The sequence below is a fragment of the Strigops habroptila genome, chromosome 5, assembly GCF_004027225.2.
Source record: "Strigops habroptila isolate Jane chromosome 5, bStrHab1.2.pri, whole genome shotgun sequence".
Classification (NCBI taxonomy): domain Eukaryota; kingdom Metazoa; phylum Chordata; class Aves; order Psittaciformes; family Psittacidae; genus Strigops; species Strigops habroptila.
Genome location: NC_044281.2, coordinates 3,641,692 through 3,662,685, shown reverse-complemented (window position 1 = coordinate 3,662,685; position 20,994 = coordinate 3,641,692). Strand labels below are relative to the sequence as shown.

The window sequence follows — 20,994 nt, the reverse complement described above, 5'->3', positions numbered from 1 at the left end:
TCATCTTGGCTGTTGCGTGATGCATCCTGCTAGTGGTTGTTCACATTTGACTGGGATACAGGCAGCAGGCATGCATCCAGCTGCTGGTATTGCACACACACTGCAGTTGTGGGTTTTAGTATAGTGCCAACTTCCAATCTCTCCCCTACTTTTATGGATCGCTTTATAATAAAGATATAGAGGTGCTAAGCTCCCAGCCAGACTCCTACATGCTTTTGATGCAAGCACAGAGAACCAAAGCACAGATAGGCTTCTAAACCCTGAGAGTGAAAAATATAATTGGCATGTGGGGGAAGGAGAAAAAGATGCCTTCCAGCCTGGCAGCAAAACCCAGTGCAGGAAAACCCAGAGACCTGTAAGCCAAGCAAGACTTATTTTTCTGTTCACTGCCAAGACCGTGGTGTCTTTCCTACTTGACTACTTCCTAGGACTTTCAGAAACCTGATTTTCACTGTTTCAAATGGCCTCAGAGCAAAGAGGTTTCTCAAAGCTTTCCACTGATTTTTTTTCCCATTTATAACAAAGCATATGCTTTCATCGCTGTTTTAATTCCTCTACCAGAGAACAGTAAGTTGTCTTCGCTCCCTTACATTCTTTTCTTCTTGCCTTCAACATGCTGAACTATCACTGCTTTGCTACTAATCCCTGCAGCGGCTGCCTGAGCCATCTCCATGTGATTTAAATGGTGCTAATGGCAGAAGAGTAAATCCAGGAAGATGATCAACTAGATAAAGAGCCTGGCCTCAATATTCAGCAGTACCTCCTGGGAAATAGAGCCTCCAGAGCTTCCCAGCACTTGGCACACTTGGAGAGCTTTGGCTCCAGACTGACTACTGAGAAAAAAAACCCATCTCTGTTACTAAAAATCAGGTCCCTTCACATTTCAACATGGCTTTTGCCAACCTTTCTTGTGCTTATCTCAAAAGTTGTGCTCTGGACTGTCTCCTGCATCTTCACATGCCTCTTTATCAACAGTAAAGAAGAATTACTTGACTGCTCATAGATGAGTGAATTTCTTGCTCTGAACAGCATCCCCTTTCATCTGTCACTGTCACCCTCCCCAAGATTAGTAAGAAATAGACATATATAAGGAAGAATCTGTTGAAAGCAGTGATGAGCTTTGTACAAAGGATATTAACTGTAACTTTTGTTTTTAGATCTGCACTGATCCCAACAGTAGATACTTCAAAATCTTTTCCTATAGTGTCCACACGTTCATTACACAAAAAGGAAAGCATACTGAGAAACAAATTCAACCAGCACTCAGTGTTTGCACATTGTAAACTGGAGGATGGTTTCTTGGCTCCTTTTGCCCATGGTAGGAGTTAGACTTCCTCTGGTATCAGTCAGAGCAAAATGAACTTCTTTTCTTCAACAGGGGAAGTGGAGGAGACACCAAAGGGCAGTGGAGAAGAAGACAGCACAGGGAATGGTGTAGATAAAGATGGGTTTGATTAAGGGTGGAAGGACATTAGTGTCACCTGCTCCAAGAGAGTGGGGAAGTGACCAATGTTTAGCACCAGAAACAAAACATTATCACTACTGCATAATTACAGGCTACTCAGTATATATTCAGCCCTGGTGTATTTTTCTACTAAATTCCACTCTTATTATGTGAGAGTCTGTGGACACCAAAGCAGCTGCAGTTTAAGTATCTGCAGCTGCTGCAATAAGCAACAACAGGAATGTGTAAGGCCAGGCTGGATGTAGTTCTGGGCAACCTGAGCTAGTTGAAGATGTCCCTGCTCATTGCAGGGGGTTGGACTAGATGAGCTTTGAAGGTCCCTTCCAACCCAAACCATTCTATGATGCTATGTATACATAGATGCACATACACCAACACTGTCAGGTATTGGCAGGAGCATGCTTAAGAAAGCTGAATTAAAAGCAGTAAAGGTTTTCCCATCCTTCAGCCTCTTCTTTAAAGTTCCCATCCCTTCAATGTTTCCTTGCCCCCTGCTCTATTCACCTGCCTCCTCACTTACATTTCACATGCCCCTCCTGGGGAATCAGGGCTCCTCCTTTCTCTTGTGTACATGCAGCTGCAGAGGAAGAGCATTCATTTTATCCTGCTGCTCTTTCCCCACCACCTCCTCACCTGAGGCACACAGCAGCTCCGCATTACATGATGCATTCACTGTCAAACACAAGAACGATGGTCTCCTATCAGACCAGTGTTCATCAATGCTTAAAAATATATATATAAATACTTAAAGAAATAAACAGGAGAATCCAGGCCATGCAGAATTTCAGCTGAGCAGCTGTCACAATCCAAGGCATTTATTTCATTTTCAGCTCACAAGAGAAGTGACAAAATAGAAGAGGAAGAACAAGAGAATACTGATGTGTTGAGCTGTCGCTTTGTTCACTCCTAGAGGTAAAAGCAGGATGGGGGGATGTGAGATGACACCAGCTGTTAATGGGATTTTTGCCACCGAAAACAACATGCAGGATGCATTTCCAGTGCTGCTTCACCAACCACCATTAGACGTGTATTTCACAACTGAATGGGTGAACATCGATGGCTTTGGGCTCTTCTGGAGTTTCAGTTGTTTGGGGGGGTTTGGTTTGGTTTTTTGTTGCTGGGTTTTTTTGTGTTTGTTGTTTGGGTTTTTAGTAACATCTCTAACAGTGCAAAGCTCTATGCATGGCAGGAAGGTTTGTATTCACCACGAGAGTTAGTACTGAAGAAATGCCCATGACAAGAGCACTTGGGATGTCAACCACATCAGAACTGAAGTCCACACCTGGTTCAAAATTTGGTCTTGGCACTTAGCACCTATTTTTCAGAGAGTCCCATGGTACCCAAAGGCATCACAGCATCTGACCACTCAAGATTCAGCTGGACAGGGTGCTGGGACACCGAGTCTAGCTCATGCTTTGCCAAAAAAGGTTGGACCAGATGATCCTTGAGGTCCCTGCTAATCAGGTATTCTCTGATGCTTTCAGTGCTGATAGCTTCAGAAAAAGCACTGCTGGGTGGCACCCAGCTCCAACACCATGGCACAAAATGCTGGACAGCCACACACAGAAGTTTGGGGGGAGTTCTCCACTTTTGAAGCCTGACACAAAGCTGAGACAGCCTTTAGGATACACGGAGAGCCACCTGAATTCAGAACCCGAATTAATAATGGTAACAACAGCCTGAAGGACTGAGCAGAACTTGGAAGCAATTCCAAGACACATACATAACAGCCTTCCTCTCCCATCAAATCTATAGGCTGAAGATGATGATTCTTGGCCACAGTTACAAACCAAGCAAAATGTAGCTGCACAAAGCCTGTCAGCTCTTGTAGGGAATCATGGGGAATTCATGTTCTTCTGTCTTTAAAGAGCTCCTACCACATATCATTGTGGCAGGTATCCATGGTACCACTGGGTGGATCAAGCAGCAGAATGTTACGTGTAACATCCTCAATACATAACATCCTCAATAATCAGCAATAGAAAGGGAAAACTAAGTGTCTTTCTCTGGGAGTTTGGAGCCAGACTTTAATAGTCCACGATGAGAATAGCTGGGAGTACAGACCCAAAGAAGGCATTTCTAAGGAAGAGCAAGTTTGGTTATGAAAAGAAGGAAGCAACCCTGTGTAGGATCACTTGTATCTCCTTTCATCTCCTCTGGTATGGTGGCGGCTGGATCTAGTAAGTAACTAATACTTGATCCTATGTGGAAATGGGAAGAAGATGGTGGAGAGGCTGAGTACAGGATGGCTTTTCAATGAGCCATCAGAAGTACTGGCTAGGAATTAGTTTGTGTGAGATGGAAATACAATCAGTGCAGATGCTAGAAAATACGGTTATGTGACCGATCTGAGAACCCCTCTGTTTTGTGGTGCCAGAAGCAGTAAGATTGCAGGCTGGAGATAGTTCTTCTATGCAGTACTTCCGTTTTCAAATTGTCTGTAGTGGAAGAGACTCCTGGAGTCCAATTTCCCAGAGTATTTGACAGCTTCAGCAAAAAGCTTTGTCACCTGTCAATATAAAGCAGAGGAGGACTGAGCATTGCAAAGCCTTCTGCAGAAGGCTGAGTAATAGAGCAGGGTCCACACTTCTACACTGTCACCCTGAAACTATCCTATGAAGGTCCGGTCCTTGAGTCCATCCAAATCAATATCAGTTTCAAGGTGACTGTTCATGGCTGTTGCCTCTAGCCCTCTGGAGCCTGCTTGTCCTGCTGGAGAGATGTAGAGGTGCTGGGCTGCTTTGGCAAGACAGCTCTGTCCCATGAGAGCTGTTGTTTCCCCCTACAGCCCAAGCCTTGTTTTCCTCTCTCAAGCTCAGGGATTAAAACTCTGCAATCAAAAGGGTTCAATGAAATGCATCAAGCAGGTGTGGTAATCAGTTTTGGATGGGGACCCCTGCTCTGGTTGTCAGTGTGTGTTTCAGTAGTAGTCAAAGGATGGGTCTTCGATTTCCCATTCCTGCTAATGATGTTTGGCATTATCTTGCCTATGAATTTGCAGCTTGGCATTCTCTCTGCTCTCCACTCACTCCAATCACAGCAGAAGACTTTGCACAGCTGGACACCAGTTCAAGTCACTGGGTTCCATGTCAGCGCCCACTGAAATCAATGGGAATTTGGCTGTTGTGTTTAATGAGAGCCAGATGAGGCTCTTGTGACAGTTGAAGCCATTTGCAAAGGAAGTCAAGGCACTGCTGGCAGCAGGAGTCCCACTTTGCATTACTAAATATCTCTTCCCTATCAGTATGTGAAAGAGGTTTATCAGGATCGACAAACACATAATGACTGGCAACTGGGGACTACAACAGGACAGGCAGCAATTCCACTTGGATGGCATTTTGCAACTGGATTGCCCCAAGGATCATCCAAGAAAGCCAGCTACATCCTTCTGTAAGGCTTAAGAACCATCCCGGAAAAATCATCCCACAAAAGAACTGTTCCCATATATAATTTAAACATGTTATAGGCAATCCTGTGCAAGAAGTTGGCTCAGAAGTGAAAATGATACAGCAGCAACTTCAGCTGCAGTTACAGGACTCAAGACTGTCTTCATTTTGTGTCATTGTTTTGTTTTACTTTGAGGGATGTTATTTTGTATAGTAGCAAAAAGAAAATACATTCAAACCATTGTGTTGCCATGATTTGCAGGCACATTACTATTTATCAGAGATAATGAGGGTCCCAACACACTGAAATCTAAGGTCACAAGTGCTTGAAAGCTCTGAAGGCCCTTAGGACTAAAAAGGGAAAGAACAACATGGGAAGTACCTGGAAATTAGTGAGCAGAGCAATCCCGCTGTCGATAGCCAACCTCCGGATCACATAATTATCATGGACAAACTCGGTGTTGCTGTTAGGCAGGTTAATGACCAGATCTATTTTCCCATCCTTTACCAGCCTAGGGAGACAATGCACAAGAAAGTATCACAGTATGTCTTGGGTAAGGGAAACCTATGATGAAGAAGACAGCCATGCAGGTAAACAACACTGAAAATGTTCATTTGAGCTTAGTATCAAGGAGGGTTGAGAAGTTAAAGGCACTAAGCTGTGACTCAGGAGTTTAGGTTTTATTTCTGTTCTATTCAGGTGATACAAAGCAATATTCAGCCTTCAAGAAACTCAGCACAATTCTGTTAAAGGCATGACTGGCTGTCATTAGAGATTAAAAAATATTCAGATCCCATGTATCCTTGTGTGAAAATGTAACATGGAGCAATACATCCAAGCCCTGTTAAACAGGGCTGTTCAATGAGATGTTCATCAACTAAGCTGAAACCTCCCTGCTGTGGCAATTCCAGACAGAATCAGATAAAACAAGACTTGTAGATTGACTTCAAAGTCCCATTAAATCACTATCATTGATCTTCATAGAGCCAGCAATTTGTCCCTTGTATTTGCTGTCCTGGATTGTTAACACAAGTTTGACAAGGTGGGTATTACTCTTACCTCCTGACTGGAGGGAGGCTTGGACACTGGCTTTCCCGCGATGGCCATGCCACTGGATTTGCTGGGATACCATTAGCATTGAGCCACTCTGAGGTTGCTTCTGTGGCATAAAGCTGTTAAAGGAAAAAAGGTTACTTACTGTGTGCTTCATAATACCCAAACTGTTAATTTACTGCACGTGGGTCTGTACCCCAACACACAGACTGCTTGTCAGAGCTGATTTTGGAGGGCATTTTTCATCACAAGGGTGTCTCTCCATACAAAGACAGACACAGAGAACAGCATGACTTTCCCATATCTCTGTTATCTGTGATTTGCTGAGGCATGATAGTCAATGAATGGTAGTAACACATTCAGAAGCAGTTAAGTGGCTTAGGAAAACCTAAATCCCTCTGACTTTCAATAAGGCTTAAGTTCAATCTCTTGTAATTTTGTTCTTTTTTGGCCTAGGCACCAAGCTTTGAAAGGCAGAACTGTAAATCCATAAATCCAGTAGCTACACTAATGCCACTGAGGAAAACAGCACTCAAATAATTAATACTGTCACCAATCTTCTGTGGCTGTGTTGTCAGTTACATTTCAGTAGGGATATGGATGCAAAATTATGCAGAAGAGTTACAAGAGGGATGTAAACACCACCAATTTCATATGTCTGCAGCTTGTGAGTAGTACTGAAGATGAAGCACTGGAAAGACCTTCTCCACACAAAAGGCTTCCCCTTCCACTCCTCCTGTCATATGTAGCATCCTGTTGGCACTTTTGTTACTTGTAGAGCTTAGAGGCATTTTGTGCTGGTTTTGGCCTGGGTAGAGTTAATTTTCTTTATAGCAGCTGATATGGGGCTGTGTTTTGGATTTGTGCTGGAAACAGTGCTGATAACACAGGGATGGTTTTGTTACAGCTGAGCAGTGCTGCACAGAGCCAAGGTGTTCTCTGCTCCTCGCACCACCCCACAAGCAAGCAGGCTGGGGGTGCACAAGGAGTTGGAAGGGGACATAGCCAGGACAGCTAACCCCAGCTGAGCAAAGGGATATCCCAGACCATGTGGCATCATGTCCAGCACATAGCGCTGGGGGAGAAAGAAGAGGGGATGTTCAGAGTGATGGCGTTTGTCTTCCCAAGTCACCGTTATGGGTGATGGAGCCCTGCTGTCCTAGGGATGGCTGAACACCTGCCTGTGATGGGAACCAGTGAATGAATCCCTTGTTTGGCTTTGCTTGTGTGGGTGGCTTTTGCTTTATCCACTTTGCTTTACCTACTTTGCCTCCAGCCATGAGTTTTCTCACTTTTACCCTTCCAGTTCTCTCCCCCATCCCACTGGGGGTAATGAGTGAGTGGCTGCGTGGGGCTGAGCTGCCGGCTGGGCTTAAACCACAACAAGTTTATAACACAACATCCCGGCTGCAGGCTGTTAGAGCCAGGGTTGTTCTTCCCCTCATGACAGTCCCCTGTGTTCAAATAAACAATCATGAAAACTTTCGGTTTATGGGTCACTCAGCCAGAAAAACCTGTTATACTTCAAAAAATGTCCTTTTTTCCCCTTCTATCTCCAAATAATCTCCAATGTTCTCCATTTCTGTAGCAGGCTGAGTACATTTCAGATTTTGAAAACACTCTAAATAACTGAAAGAACCTACCTTAAAGCCTTGCTTATGCAGTAGTTCTGCTACGCTGAGGAATCTGGGACGGAAGGACTTCTGGAAAAGGAAATTTATAATTCATAATACATACCCAGACGCAACATCATTTGGAAGTAAAGATAAGATGACCTCGTGTAGACATCTGCACTTGAACAAGCCATTCTGGAGCTACAGGTGAGTGAAAATTTGAACCCAGCATAATGTTCTTCAGGATGCTGAAGGTGCAGCAATGCAAAGATTAGATGCAACACATGCCCTTCTCAATGCCAAGGCAGGCCAAACCTTGCTTTTACCCTTAGTCTGGCCTGGCTGTTTGCAAGTAAGATTACTGCAAGCTCCCTTGTCGCTGCTGGAGCTACTCATAGATTAACCTTTATGGGTGAGAGAGCAGTATTTTGATATTCTGAAGCATGAATGATTTCCTATGAAGAAAGGGAAACAACAAGGGTTTTCTGAGCACTCTGGAAAGAGCCTCATTCTGAAAGTCATCTCGTTCTGTACACTAACTGGAAAATGTAAATACACAATGTGACAGGGTTGGCAGCTTCCCAGCCAGAGAGAATGGTTCTGCCTTCTCGTCAGGGGGGTTGGCTTTCACAACAGTATTATAAACTTCTATCAAACATGTCCTGAACACTTGTGGCACATAAAACAACCTCTCCATGGAAAGAAATTACAGCTGTCAGCCTGTATCCAAGCTGCCTCAGATTTACAAGCTCCCTGAAAGAACCTGTGTAAGAAGCCATTAGTTACTAAAGGTGAAAAGTACAAGCAGATTTATACAGTGGAAGATATTTATTGCAGCAGAATTGTATCCTTTTTCTTTTATCAGAAACGTTCTATTTCATATAACCTCTCTCTAGCATGCCTTGCTATTTGTGAAGGGTTACATCTTCAGTTAATTCAATACAGCTACACCAGTTCTCACTGAGATTCAGCTCAAAATGAAGCCTACTCATCTCCTGTTGATAATCTTGAATCCTGTATCCAAATGCACTGTGAAGCCTGCAGAAACTCTGGTATGTAAGGAACTGAGGCAGAAGGTTACCTTGAAACAACAGACTTGGAGTGCTGGGATTTAAAAATAAAATACTCCATCAATGCTTTCCGCATCTCGTGGTCACCAGCACAGATGTAAGACAGATGCACTCCATCCCAGAGATATCACTGAATAGCCCAATCAGGGAAGAAAATAAAATGAGCTTTTCAACTCCTCTTGCGTAAAATATAAATTGTTTAATGGCAGGCTCAGGGTTTCAGCATCATGGATTTCTCCAGATTGTGAAAAGAAAAGAGGTCAGACCATCAACTTGCATAAACTGGCAGAGATTCATCTGTCTAACGAGAAAGCCATTCTCCATTTACCCTGGGAGAGTGTCAGGTCTTTAAAATCCTGTGGAACCTTGACCCATGCAACGTCCAAGTGCTCACAAGGGAAGGACACCCCCAATGGGCTTGCGATCCCAGCTGCCTGCCCAACCTGCCTTGTGCTGTCCCACAGACCTCAGTGAGTGCTCACCTGATCCCTGAAGAGGATCACTTTGTTAGAAACGTAATCCTAGTAGGATTACCACTGGAACTGCAACCTGTAAGCACACCAATGCGGGAGCCCCTCAGCAAGGCTGGGTTCATTACTGGGACCTGTTTGGAATGCAGATCCCAGCACAGCCATCGGACTCTTGATTTGAAAAATACCCCAGAGTGAAATATTTGCAAGGAAATCAAGATCTCCCTCTCTACTACTGTTACCTACATCTATTTGATGCCTTCAAGAAGGCAGCCTCCTCTCACCTCAACATAATCAAGGTGCAGGATACCAAATAACTAAATATGTTGAGCCTAGATACCTTTGCGGGAAGCAGGGTTCGAGACCATTTGGCTTCTTATTTCTTTGTCTGCAAGAGTGAGAAGTCCAGTCTAAAAATCAGAGCAAGCTGCTAGTCATGGAGCAATGAAACCTCCAAAAGCAGGGTATGTTTAGAGTTCACCATCCACTGCAGATGGAACACAGCACCTTCCTCAAAGACAACCAAGTGGGCTGGTGTATGTGCTCCTGACAAGACTCAGCGCCAAGTGCACCAGAACAGCTTGCAGAAATCATCCTGCAGTTTGAAAGCCAGGGACTTCTGCCTGGGGAGACATCTCCCCCCTGCTACCCCCTCATAGCAATGACATTTAGACAATGACATTAGTGATCGTGGAGAGGGGTGACCTGGCATCTGTCCTTCTGAGTCTGTACTTCCCCTCCGAGGATACACTGGCACCTTTGCCTCTTTGAGGTAGATGACCTCATGTTTGTGATTAAAATGAGAACACTGCTGGTGTTCACAGCCCACCTTATTGCCTCATTCCTTGTTTCTGCAGTGAGGGGCTCCCCTTTCCTCCAGCCCTTAATACTCAGGGAAGACCACTCATAGGCTACATTTCAGGTCTAGGCCAGGATTTCAACCTTCCCTTCTTACAAGGCTTTATTTCCCCTCTGTTTCAAAACAAACCATTGAAAAGGAGGTAGGTGACAAACTTCAGAGTTATGAGGGAGCAATACGTGGTTCTCAGCATTAACTTTACACTTCTTGTTTTGGAGTCTAATTATGTAAGAAATATGCTGAGATGAAGAGAGACCTTTACGTGATTGATCTGTTGTTTTCAAGGGGTTTTTTGCGAGAAAATGAACTGTAAACCACTCATTAAAAAGGACAGAATCTTGTTACTTTTAAAAGGTTTGGGAGCTTGAGCTTTTGGGGTTGTTTTATCTTTTTCTTCCCCTTCTGTTTTTTTCTGAAGACCTTTGTACAAAAAACATTTGGCTCGGTTTAACAGATACTGACACAGAACCTACATAAATTCTTTCTATAGCTAAAATTACTCTCTGCTGCCTGTTCACTTTTAGCTGCTATCAGGAAAATAGGCTTAAATTTTAAACACCGGGCTCTATCCTTTTTTTTTTTGCTTCTCCTGGCTTTTATTTTCCCCTTTTTCAAATGCTGGTTTAAAATGTGCAGTGATTACATATACAGTAGACATATAGCACCAACTGCCGAGAGTTTCATACTGAGAGTTTCATTATGTAGGCAGCAAGCAAAGATTTTTCTGCTAACTTGAGGTATCTTAGAGCATCAGCTTCAATCCACAGATGTGTGTACACATGTGTTTATTTAAGGACTAAGCAGTAATCTGTGTTATCAGAAGTCATGTTCCTTTCTGGTCACTTTTCACAAGCTTCCTTCACATCCTCTGCTGGCACAGACAGCCCAACACATTTTTGACACCTCAGTTGTCTGACAGGAAAATTCATCTATTCTATTTGTTTTATTGGCTTTATGCAACCATGTAGGGGATAAGCTTCTTACTGCTTCTTGAGCAGTAATACCTAAACCCCTAAAGTCCAAGCTCTAGTCTGGTATGGAATCATTGGACCTGCAGAATATTTGTCTGAGAGGCACTCCTTAAGAGGAGAGAGCTCTGGCAAGATACAGAAACCAGAAGCACTACTACACAAATGTAGCATTGGTCCCTCTTTTCTCAGCTACTGCTTCCTAGCTGACAGGAACTGCATGGTAGGGAACAATACTGACCATGCACCATCATCAAACAGGGAAAAGAATAATGGCAGCCATGCCTCTAGGCAGCCAGGAAAGCAGACTGCAGGGTGAAGACTGTTGTCCTTTAATCCCTTGCCCTACTGCACTCAAGTATATTCCCATCCTGACTCTAGCAAGGAGAGGAATGTGACAGTGCTATACCTGGTGGAGGTCTCATTACCTGATAGTGTTATAACCATGATACATACATACATATATATATACACACACATATATAAAACACCAATAAACAAGCCTACAACACCGTAAAAACATAAAATCACATAACAGTTTGGGTTGGAGAGGACCTTAAGATCATCTAGTTCCAACCCCCTGCCACGGGCAGGGACACCTTCCGCTAGAGCAGGTTGCTCCAAGCCCCTGTGTCCAACCTGGCCTTGAACACTGCCAGGGATGGGGCATTCACAACTTCCTTGGGCAACCTGTTTTGATGGCATCATGGCAGCATCATGTTTTCTACAGTCAGATGATGCTACAGCTCTACACAGATGCACTGAAATATATGCATCTATGGGGAAAGCTCAGCAGGTCTAGCTTTGCAGTATGGAAACTGCTTCACTGTTTTGGGGGGATGGAGGGAAACTGGTTTCAAAAAGGCAAGAGGCAATGTGCAGATGAAGGGAGTTTATACATCAGGATTGGAGAGTAGCATCCTCAGGGCTCCCAACTGAGAGAAAGCAAGGAAGGGGCTCTGAGTTCTAGCTGGGACATTACTCTGAACTCAAGAGTATCATCTGCAAGATGGATTGCAGAGAAACACATTTAAGCCATAAAGACACATGAATGAAAGCACAGCAACAGTTACAGAGTTCCTCTGTGTCAGTCCTTTCTCAGGTTTGATTTTTAGGACTCACCTGGATTCCAATCAAAATTCCTTCCTTAGGAAATGTAAACCCAGTGGCAAGCATAGCCTTCTGGAAGGCAGAATATACATCCTCCCCAAAGCATGCAACCTGGGAAAGAAACAAAGACGGCGGCATGAGGGGAAAAACCCAAACCAACCCAAACCCACTGCTTTAAAAAGAAAGAGGAACAAATTCTTTAAATAGGCTCTTTTGACTGCTCCATGTAAAATCAGACAGCTTTTGCATGGAGCCTGCAGGCAGGGGGGATCAGAAAATCATTGCAGACAAATCTCATCATTTTAATGAAGCAATAACAAAGAAATAAGCAACACTTTAGTTTCAAACAGCACACCAAGGAGTAACGACAACTGATTCTGCTGAGTTATGGGAATGCTGTACACAGCCTCTGCTCCGATGTTTGGGAGTGCACTGCAAATTGTTGAACATTACATAATGCTAAAACAGCAGTGAGTGTTCTGCAGGCCTGCACGATGTACTGTGCGCACGCTGCGAACAGGGGTAAGACAGCGCTGGTGCTGCCAGGTACTTCTGGCCTTTGTTGTGAATAAACCACCTTATAAAAAGATGCCTTTTCTGATCAAAGAACACAGATGTATGAAATTCAAGTAAAATCATAGAATCTCAGCCTGGTTTGGATTGGAAGGGACCTTAAAGCTCATCCAGCTCCAACCCCCTGCCACGGGCAGGGACACTTTCCACTAGAGCAGGTTGCTCCAAGCCCCTGTGTCCAACCTGGCCTTGAACACTGCCAGGGATGGGGCAGCCACAGCTTCTCTGGGAAAAGTCTGTGCCAGCGCCTCAGCACCCTCACAGGGAACAACTTCTGCCTCAGAGCTCATCTCAATCTCCCCTCTGGCAGGTTAAAGCCATTCCCCCTTGTCCTGTCACTACAGGCCCTTGTAAAAAGTCCCTCTCCAGCTTTCTTGTAGGCCTCCTTTAGGCACTGGAAGAAAAGAACAAAGCAATCATGCTAATTCATAGTAATTTATTTTATATAAACTAGAACCTGATAGAGAAATCAATACAAATAATTTAGCAGTACCCCATCACTCAGAGCTGCCTTTGGAGCTCAATTGCTTACAGGTGGTAATGATCTTCTGAAAGAACTAAAGTGTGTTCCTTACCAAACTTTGGAATTCTGATGACAAAGAGAGGAATGCATGAACGTTAGACTGTGAAAGTTAAAAATGACAAAAAGAAAACACAACCAAAACCCAAGCAAACCAATCCTTGCTTTTTCTGGCCAGTTACACACGTGTTGAAAAACAGTCAGAAGCAGAAACTGCCACAGATTTTTCTCTTTGAAATAACAAATCTACACACAGGTAGAGATGGAATAAAGGGGCTGATTGAGAATTGCTGTCCCATTTTCCTCTTATGGTCCTTCCCATCACAGAGTGAGCCCTCACATTCACAGGCTCACTGTTACCATGGTGAGCAGAAACCAGTATTTCATGGCCTAAGAACAACAAATGATGATTTGCCAGATCTTGTGAAGTAGAAAAAAAAAAGAGCAATGAAACAAACAAAAATCCCGCTACAGAATCCCAGACTGGTTTGGGTTGGAAGGGACCTTAAAGCTCATCTAGTTCCAACCCCCTGCCATGGGCAGGGACACCTTCTACTAGAGAAGGTTGCTCCAATCATGACAACTAGTACCTCAGCCTTTCTCTAAACACTCATCCTTGAGTATTTAGGCTGTTGTACAGTGGATCTGGCTGAGGGATTACATATGTCCTGGACTTTTAGGGCAGTAGACAGCCTTGTAGGCTTGGACCAGGGGTTTCCAGCCTGCCAGCAGAGGTTTATCATGGTGTGGTCAAAACAGCCACAACACACTAAGAGACCGACCCCTAGCACTGTGTCTTCTACTGTTGTGGGAACCACAACTTCCAGCAAAATACATCTCTGCCAGACAAATGTGACAAATCCAAGCCCAAATCAAGCCGTGTGTGTGTGAAGAAAGTCTTTGAGGAATAATTGAGCATTTTACCCAAAGCAAGCTATTATCCTTACTTTACTCATAAGAAAGACTTTCATAACTGCCACATTTTATGGCATTTGTGAATATGGCTCTTTCCAACTCATAAAAGTTAATAATCCCTTCTTTATGGCCAAGGTAATCGCTAACTCCATATAAAACTCAGAAAAATAATTCTTGCCCTTAGTTACATTTTTATTCTTTTTCCTTTTTTGGGGGGAGGGGATGTCTCTGTAGTCAATTTTGTTCTGAAAATAAGGAACTCATGAAGTCACTTGGCTTTTATCTGCCCATTAACTACACCGAAAGGAAATCTTCTGCAATACTGATTTCCTACACATTATGAAGAGTAAAATAAGGTAATTCTGGAGAGATGTAGGAGAACTAAGGTTCTTCTTACCTTGTATCTGGGTATAGTGCTTTTTCATACTAACACGACAAGGCTTTCCTAATGAAAGCAGCTCATGGAGACATACCCAAGCTCACATCAAATGGAGCAGCCCAGGCTCTGCCACCTGCCTAGCTATGGTAGAGCACAGTCAAACCTAATCTAATTGCCTCAGCATTTAATCACAAGTGGGCTTTCTAGGCCAGAACAAGTTTCTTGCTACTTCAACTCTTCTCTAGAAGTAACAGAATAAGCAAGTCTAAAGATAGCTTGGGTCTATCTACAGAAACTATTGACAGCTCACAATAACTCAAACCTCTTTGTTCTACATGAGTTCATATCTCTTCAACTGACATAGATGGAAACCTGTACCCCTTGAGGGGTGAGAGCTCCCATCAGCGCTGAGCCTACACAGGAAGAGGAGCAGCTTTATGCCTTCATAGTGTGCCAAGTGTACACCAGAGACACATGTCAGAAGAAACTCACAGCCCTGCTATAGAAAGAGTGGGTAAAGTAGCCCAGTGTCCCCTTCATCCTACTGACAGTCAGTACTGCAGCCATCACATTTTAGTCACTCTTCCTTGCCTTTTGCACCTAGGGACATGCCTTGATGGTTACCAGGCAACAAGAAAAAATATCATCACACATATTTGTTGCCTTTAAGTGATCAGCACATTCCAAGACCAAACGCTCATGGCCTGGAGTCTTGATATGGCTCTTCTGGTATGTGTCAATGGAGGGATTTGAAAGCTGTAAGCATTTGTCTTTCTAGAAACAGATGATTCATAAAACAGCCTGACCCACCAAGAACCTCCCAGAACCCAAGAGCTCTCAGATAAACTCATTTCAGGCTGTCACACCTTTCAGGTCCAGCTCACGGAGCTGACATGCAGGTAAAGAGGGACATCCAGTGGCTGAATAAACTGGGTTTTCCAGGACAATGTGTTTTTACAGCTATGAAAGATGTTTTCAATTTTCTGAAGAAGCTACAGATGCCATCATGATTCAGGCAGTAATAAGATCACTTTCAAAGATTCATGATGTTTAAGGCCCCTTGGTTTAAAAAAAAAGAGCAAATCAAAGGATACCTCCCCAGTAGAGGCCATTTCACATCGGAGAACAGGGTCAGCATCTCTCAGCCGGGACCAAGAAAACATTGGAGCCTGGTGAAAGGAAGAGGAGAGGAGAGAGAAAGAGAATGAAAATTTAATGGATCATTTAAAAGAATAAAAATCCAGCTATGCTTGGAAATGACAGAAAGAGACATGAATCAATCCAAAAAACAGCACTGGTCAAGGCTGGTAAGCAACTGAGCACTTGGCAAATGAGCTCCCCCAGCATCTTGGTGGTGGACTGGAACAAATAAACATGTGTTTCACCAATATATCATCCTTCTAACTCTTGCAGTCCTGCTCACACTCTGATGGCAGATTTCTAATCTGTGGTAGCCCACTATCACTATCATTTTTAGGGCACATTTTGAAACAGAACAGCCGCACAGAACACATGCCGTATAAAAGGCTTAGTAGTGAAGTATTCAGAATATAGTTGGGGTTTCCACTCTGTAGCCAGCATTCCCCAGAGAGACAAAACTCTTGACTGCTTAACTAACCACAGTGCAGAAGCCCCAGGTCTAAATAATAGACATTTATAAAAATAAATAAGATTCACAAAAATAAAAAAGGTCTCAGACTAGAATTTAAGATGATGCCTACCTGTTGTATCGAAATAAAATGTAAAGCTACTTCTAGACTGACTGGCTTGGCAATAACCTGAGCTAGCTTAGGCCACAGATTTGGCTTGCATTTTAATAGGTCTGAGTCTTTTACTAGTAGAAAGATGTTAGGTGCTTTCTATTTCCTCAATTTTCACTTCATATGGAAGATATTAAAGCTTGAAAGCGTCTGTAGAAACAATTCTCATCAGCCATTGTATTTTCTGCTCTGCTGTTCTAGATTTTTATGATTAGGAACCTCAATTAATCTTCTTCTTCCACGAGGCATTCAAAAATAACTACAGCACACTTTGGTACCTTGGGTGCTATATAAGCTTAGTAATTATGAAAGTAAAATCTTGGCGCCACTGAAATTAAAGGATCAGAGACTTTCGCTCCCATTTTAACTGGTGGTTAATATAAATAATAGAAATATAAATAATATAAATAATCCCATATAAATGGGATTTCATGTATTCAACAGGCCATGTCCCAGATCTTGAAGATAAAATTAGGGGGGCACTCAAAACACATGTCCACACATATATTAGATAGTATTATGAAAGAGCCTGAACTTAACTGTTCAATTCTGCAAGTGCATATTCATTATGTAGTTCATAAACATGATTCAGAGTAGGTCAGAAGTAAGAGATAAAGGAAGATTGATTTTGTTAATAATCACTGGGTAATATTCCTTTGAGTTTTCTCTAAAGTTTCCAACATACATTGATATAAACTACGAAAGGTCAATTCGACCTTTGGCCAATGAGAAAATTATTCTTTCTGGGCATTGAAGTACTAATTGCTTATTAATGCTCTGTTCTGGGGTTTTCTTGGTGTTCTTTTGGAAACCATACCTTAATCCCAACATATTTGGATGGAATAATGGGATGTTCCAGTGTGGGGAGAGATGACTCATCAATCTCTTTTCCAATCATCACTTTTGTAGCTACATCAATGAAGTCCACGCCCAGAGCCTTCGATACAAAAGGGAAGGAACGTGAAGCCCGCAAATTGCACTCTATGACCTGATGGGATTAAAAAGGAGAGGTACCAGAGTCAGACACTGTGCAGTGAAGAAATAGATTGATTCATATTTCTGGAAATCAGTCCTTACTCCTCTTAGTAGAGATACTCTTCAGATTGCCAAGTAAGAGGCACAGAATTTGAATTCAGTATTACAAACAGCAGTGAGGAATGGGTAGTGCCCATCTTTAGATGTTCTGCAACTGAGTTTCATCTCTATTGTCTGAAAATTAGAACTGAGAGTAATCCAGAGTTCCAGAGGAAAATGTGTTGCACTATACCCTAAGGTAACGTGCAAGAGGCATGGAAACTTATGCACGGGCACTAAGTACAGCCTATAGAAGCCCACTTTGTACTTTTGGCATGGTAATGACACTTCAGGAATGACAAGGCTATCCTTACCAATGTGCCTCATCCACATGCAGAAGTCATTCAGTGACCCAAGCAAGAAACAAGGAAGTTCAGTATCCTGCTGAGAAGTGCACTATGGAGTTGTTAGCAGAAGAGGAATCCCTGTGAGTGAGAATGAAGGGAGAATGAAGGACGGCAAGAATAGGTAAGTTAAGCCAGAAAGGCAAGCACAGCTGAGGGAAAGCAAGGAAGGAAAAACTCCAGTCTGCCCCTTTGCTTTTGAATAACTAGGTGTGAAACAGAATAAAGGTGACGAATGGTAAGTACATGTTTCTCAAGTAATAGCTTGAACAGGATCTTTCACCAATAATGCATCTCTTCTGTACCACACATAAGGTTTTCTTTCCATTCACCACTTCCTCAGTCATATTCTGCTCACATTCCTCTGACCTTCTTCCATTAGCAACAGAAAGCCAACTGTTACTCATGAAGGGTCAGAGGGCTGTACTTCTGTTGTTGATAGCTACTAGGACCACACTATTTAGACAACCATCTTAATGGCTTATATTAAAGGCTTAAACACTTAAATCGTCTTGCTTTCTTTCCAATGCTATGGGAGGCTTATTTTAATGATCAAATAGCTAAAATGAGAGAAGATATCAGAGATCTAAAAGCAATGATGTTCAGTGCATAGGATGAGGCACAGGGTCCCAGTGCTGTCCATCATATTCAAAACAGTTAATTTTGGGAAGGACAGCAACCCACAGTGAAACTAAGCTACTGCTGACAGACAATGCACCCAGACTCACTTCACCCTCCATGCTCTCACCTACACAGACAGGGAGAGCTGTGTGATTAGGTGAGCCACACATCACCAGACAAGGCAGTCAGAAACCCACAGCTGCCACTGCCACAGTTTCCACAGCAAGGACTGCAGGAACCATGCACCTAACTATCCAAAGCAGAGCCTGACTTCCTCCAACAGTCACAAGAGCTCTTACCAGCACATCATTGCCTCTCACTAAGAACTGAATGTTGAATGGACCAGAGATGGCAAAGGCATTTGCAATCTTTTTTGTAGCAGCTTTGACCTATAAAAATAAATAAAAATGTGTGTGTATATAATAAACAAATCAATCCCATAAAACAGACAGCATCATGTTCGATAAATCACCTCACATCTGGATTCCTTTAAATGTTGTATCTCTCTGCCCTAGCATATTTTTTCTCTCTACCCTCATTTTGGCACATTTCATTTAGAAAATGCATTTTGACAACTAACTCTGTATCGCTAGGTTTATTCTTGAAAAGGAAAAACGTCAACATTAGGTGAAGTTCATTCATCCTGATATCCTTTGTGGAAAAGCAGGCAGCTAGAAAGTCATACACCTGATCTAATCATTTACAGACTGCGGGAGAAAAGGAAGTGGAAAGTGAACTGTGGCATATAAATGAATGAGACAATCCTCTACTGCTACAGCAGCTGCTTCTAAGCCAATGAAACAGAAAAGTCCAGTGTGTCTGAAAGCGTGTACATCTACTGCTTAAATCAAAGGATGATCAGATGATCCTGTGTACAATATAGCCAAACACAGGGAGCACACTGACATCCGACGCTTGCATGCATCACACTGGCCTTTGAAAAAACCACTTTTGATTTGTTTTCTCTGTTGGTGATTGAGTTCTCCCAAGCAAAAGGGGAAAGCAGCTTCAAACTCTGATTTTCTTTTCTCTTTTCAGTGCTACTGCAACACCTACCTTCTCCAAGGCTCCCTGGCTAACAGACTGCGTGGGTAACATGAGGGTGGCATCTCCAGAGTGAACACCTGCATCCTCCACATGCTCTGAAATAGCATGTGAAATAACCTGCAGACAGTAACAAGACAGCAGTTAGTGACCTCATCCTCTCTCATGAACCTTTTCCCCATCTCCAGGCCAGCCCAGTCTCCTGAACAGAGCTGTCTCCAAAAGAGGATACAAATGGGAGGCAGAGGGAAAGGGAATTTCCCAGTATTTTAGGCCTGAAGCAGATACAAGACATAGGTTACAGAGGGATCATGTTAGTGTCTTTCATACTCTGGTTAAACAAACTGCAAACATGATAAAACCTACCACAGTCTGGAGTTCCTAAAGTTCCCTTCCTCTCTCTAACACACATCAGCTCAATGGGTAAAAGCTAATTAGGCTTCAAACCAGCTCTCTAAGCTCTGCTTGCCATGAACACAAAAAAGTTGTCATTCCCCACTAGAAACAAGTACAGACTAACATAATCTGCATATTTTATTCCCCCCACATTCATTCTTTTGAGGTGTTTGTGATGTTTTGGTCAGAACTTTGATTAGTAATGAAACGCAAGGTGAAGTGGTAATAATAAAACAACTGCGGTAATATCGTAACACATGCTGATACAACCCTCACAAAAGTAATTTGTGAAGCCAATGATTTGTCAATCCACTAAAAATTATATTCTAAAGGATTCCTTCAGATGGTTAAACAATGCTTAACCCCCCCCCCCCCCCCATTTAGATGCATACAATATGGCAGGTTGAGCTTTCCTAGCATGATGTTTTTGAACCTAAGATGAATTCATCTTTGCTTGTTTCTCTGCTCTTCTCAGCATGAATCCATGGCTGTAGAGTAAATCATTGAAACCACACATTTTCACAAATCTCTGATCCTGAAAAACAAGTTTGATATTAAAGAAAAGCAAAGTTCTTACTCTTCCTGCCTTAGCCACAGCATCCATTTCCACCTCACGGGCATCTTCAATGAATTTTGTGAGTACCACAGGGTGATCCTGTCATCAAGACAAGATAAAAGAAGAAAGTTTTTATTTGGGAGTATCTGGGGACCATCCAAGTGCTCCACTATTCATTACCACAAAATCTTTGGAAGCAGAATCGCACAAGACCAATCTATTAATATCCTTCTTTCCACAGATAAGTGAACTTTGCAAAGAAATAATGGAGGGGAACTTGGTGTGATTTCCCCAAAGCCACTGATGAATGAGTTTGAGTTCTCCATGAAGTCACCATGACATGAAAACTTGTGGCAAAACCACAGAGCCTTTAGGTGAAATCACGGCAGAAAAAAAGAGAGTGGAACATGTGCATGGATCCAGTGACTTCTGCTCCTGCCTCCAAAAAATGGTCCTTACCTCCAAGATCTTCAATTCTTCCTCCTTCTGAGCCTCCCAGCCACCCCACTGCACATAACTGCTTCACAAAGTAATTAATTCTTGGCAGACTTAACGACTTTGTGTAGTGTTTACTATCTTAAAGGGTCATATATTTTAGGTAACCAACCCATTCCTTTCTCATTTCTCTGCCTGGCTTCCTAAGTCTCCCAGGGAAAGTTGTCCCAATTATAGTTGGCCAGGAACAACCTGTCCTTGACTCCCAGTAGGTTCCCTGGTATACACTGTTTTCCTTCCTCTTCTTCCTGCCTATTTCTGGGATGCTAGCACACACTTCCCACTCTCCTCTGGTGCTTTCTCCTTCCAGACATGCGCTCCA

The 20,994-nt window shown here is 42.9% G+C and overlaps 1 protein-coding gene across 1 annotated transcript in view; it reads right to left on the bottom strand.

The window, feature by feature from the left end:
• Window positions 1–2,247: 2,247 nt before the first annotated feature.
• CPS1 (carbamoyl-phosphate synthase 1) overlaps window positions 2,248–20,994 on the bottom strand; it is an 88,176-nt gene continuing 69,429 nt past the window's right edge. The window contains exons 30-39 of the mRNA XM_030488560.1: window positions 20,199–20,276; window positions 19,238–19,345; window positions 18,481–18,570; window positions 16,960–17,130; window positions 15,477–15,551; window positions 12,008–12,106; window positions 7,549–7,608; window positions 5,912–6,024; window positions 5,234–5,363; window positions 2,248–3,974 (exon numbers count right to left, since the gene is read on the bottom strand). Of these exons, the coding sequence (XP_030344420.1) occupies window positions 3,876–3,974; window positions 5,234–5,363; window positions 5,912–6,024; window positions 7,549–7,608; window positions 12,008–12,106; window positions 15,477–15,551; window positions 16,960–17,130; window positions 18,481–18,570; window positions 19,238–19,345; window positions 20,199–20,276 (1,023 nt within the window). The 3' untranslated portion in view covers window positions 2,248–3,875. The remainder of the gene's footprint in view (window positions 3,975–5,233; window positions 5,364–5,911; window positions 6,025–7,548; window positions 7,609–12,007; window positions 12,107–15,476; window positions 15,552–16,959; window positions 17,131–18,480; window positions 18,571–19,237; window positions 19,346–20,198; window positions 20,277–20,994) is intronic.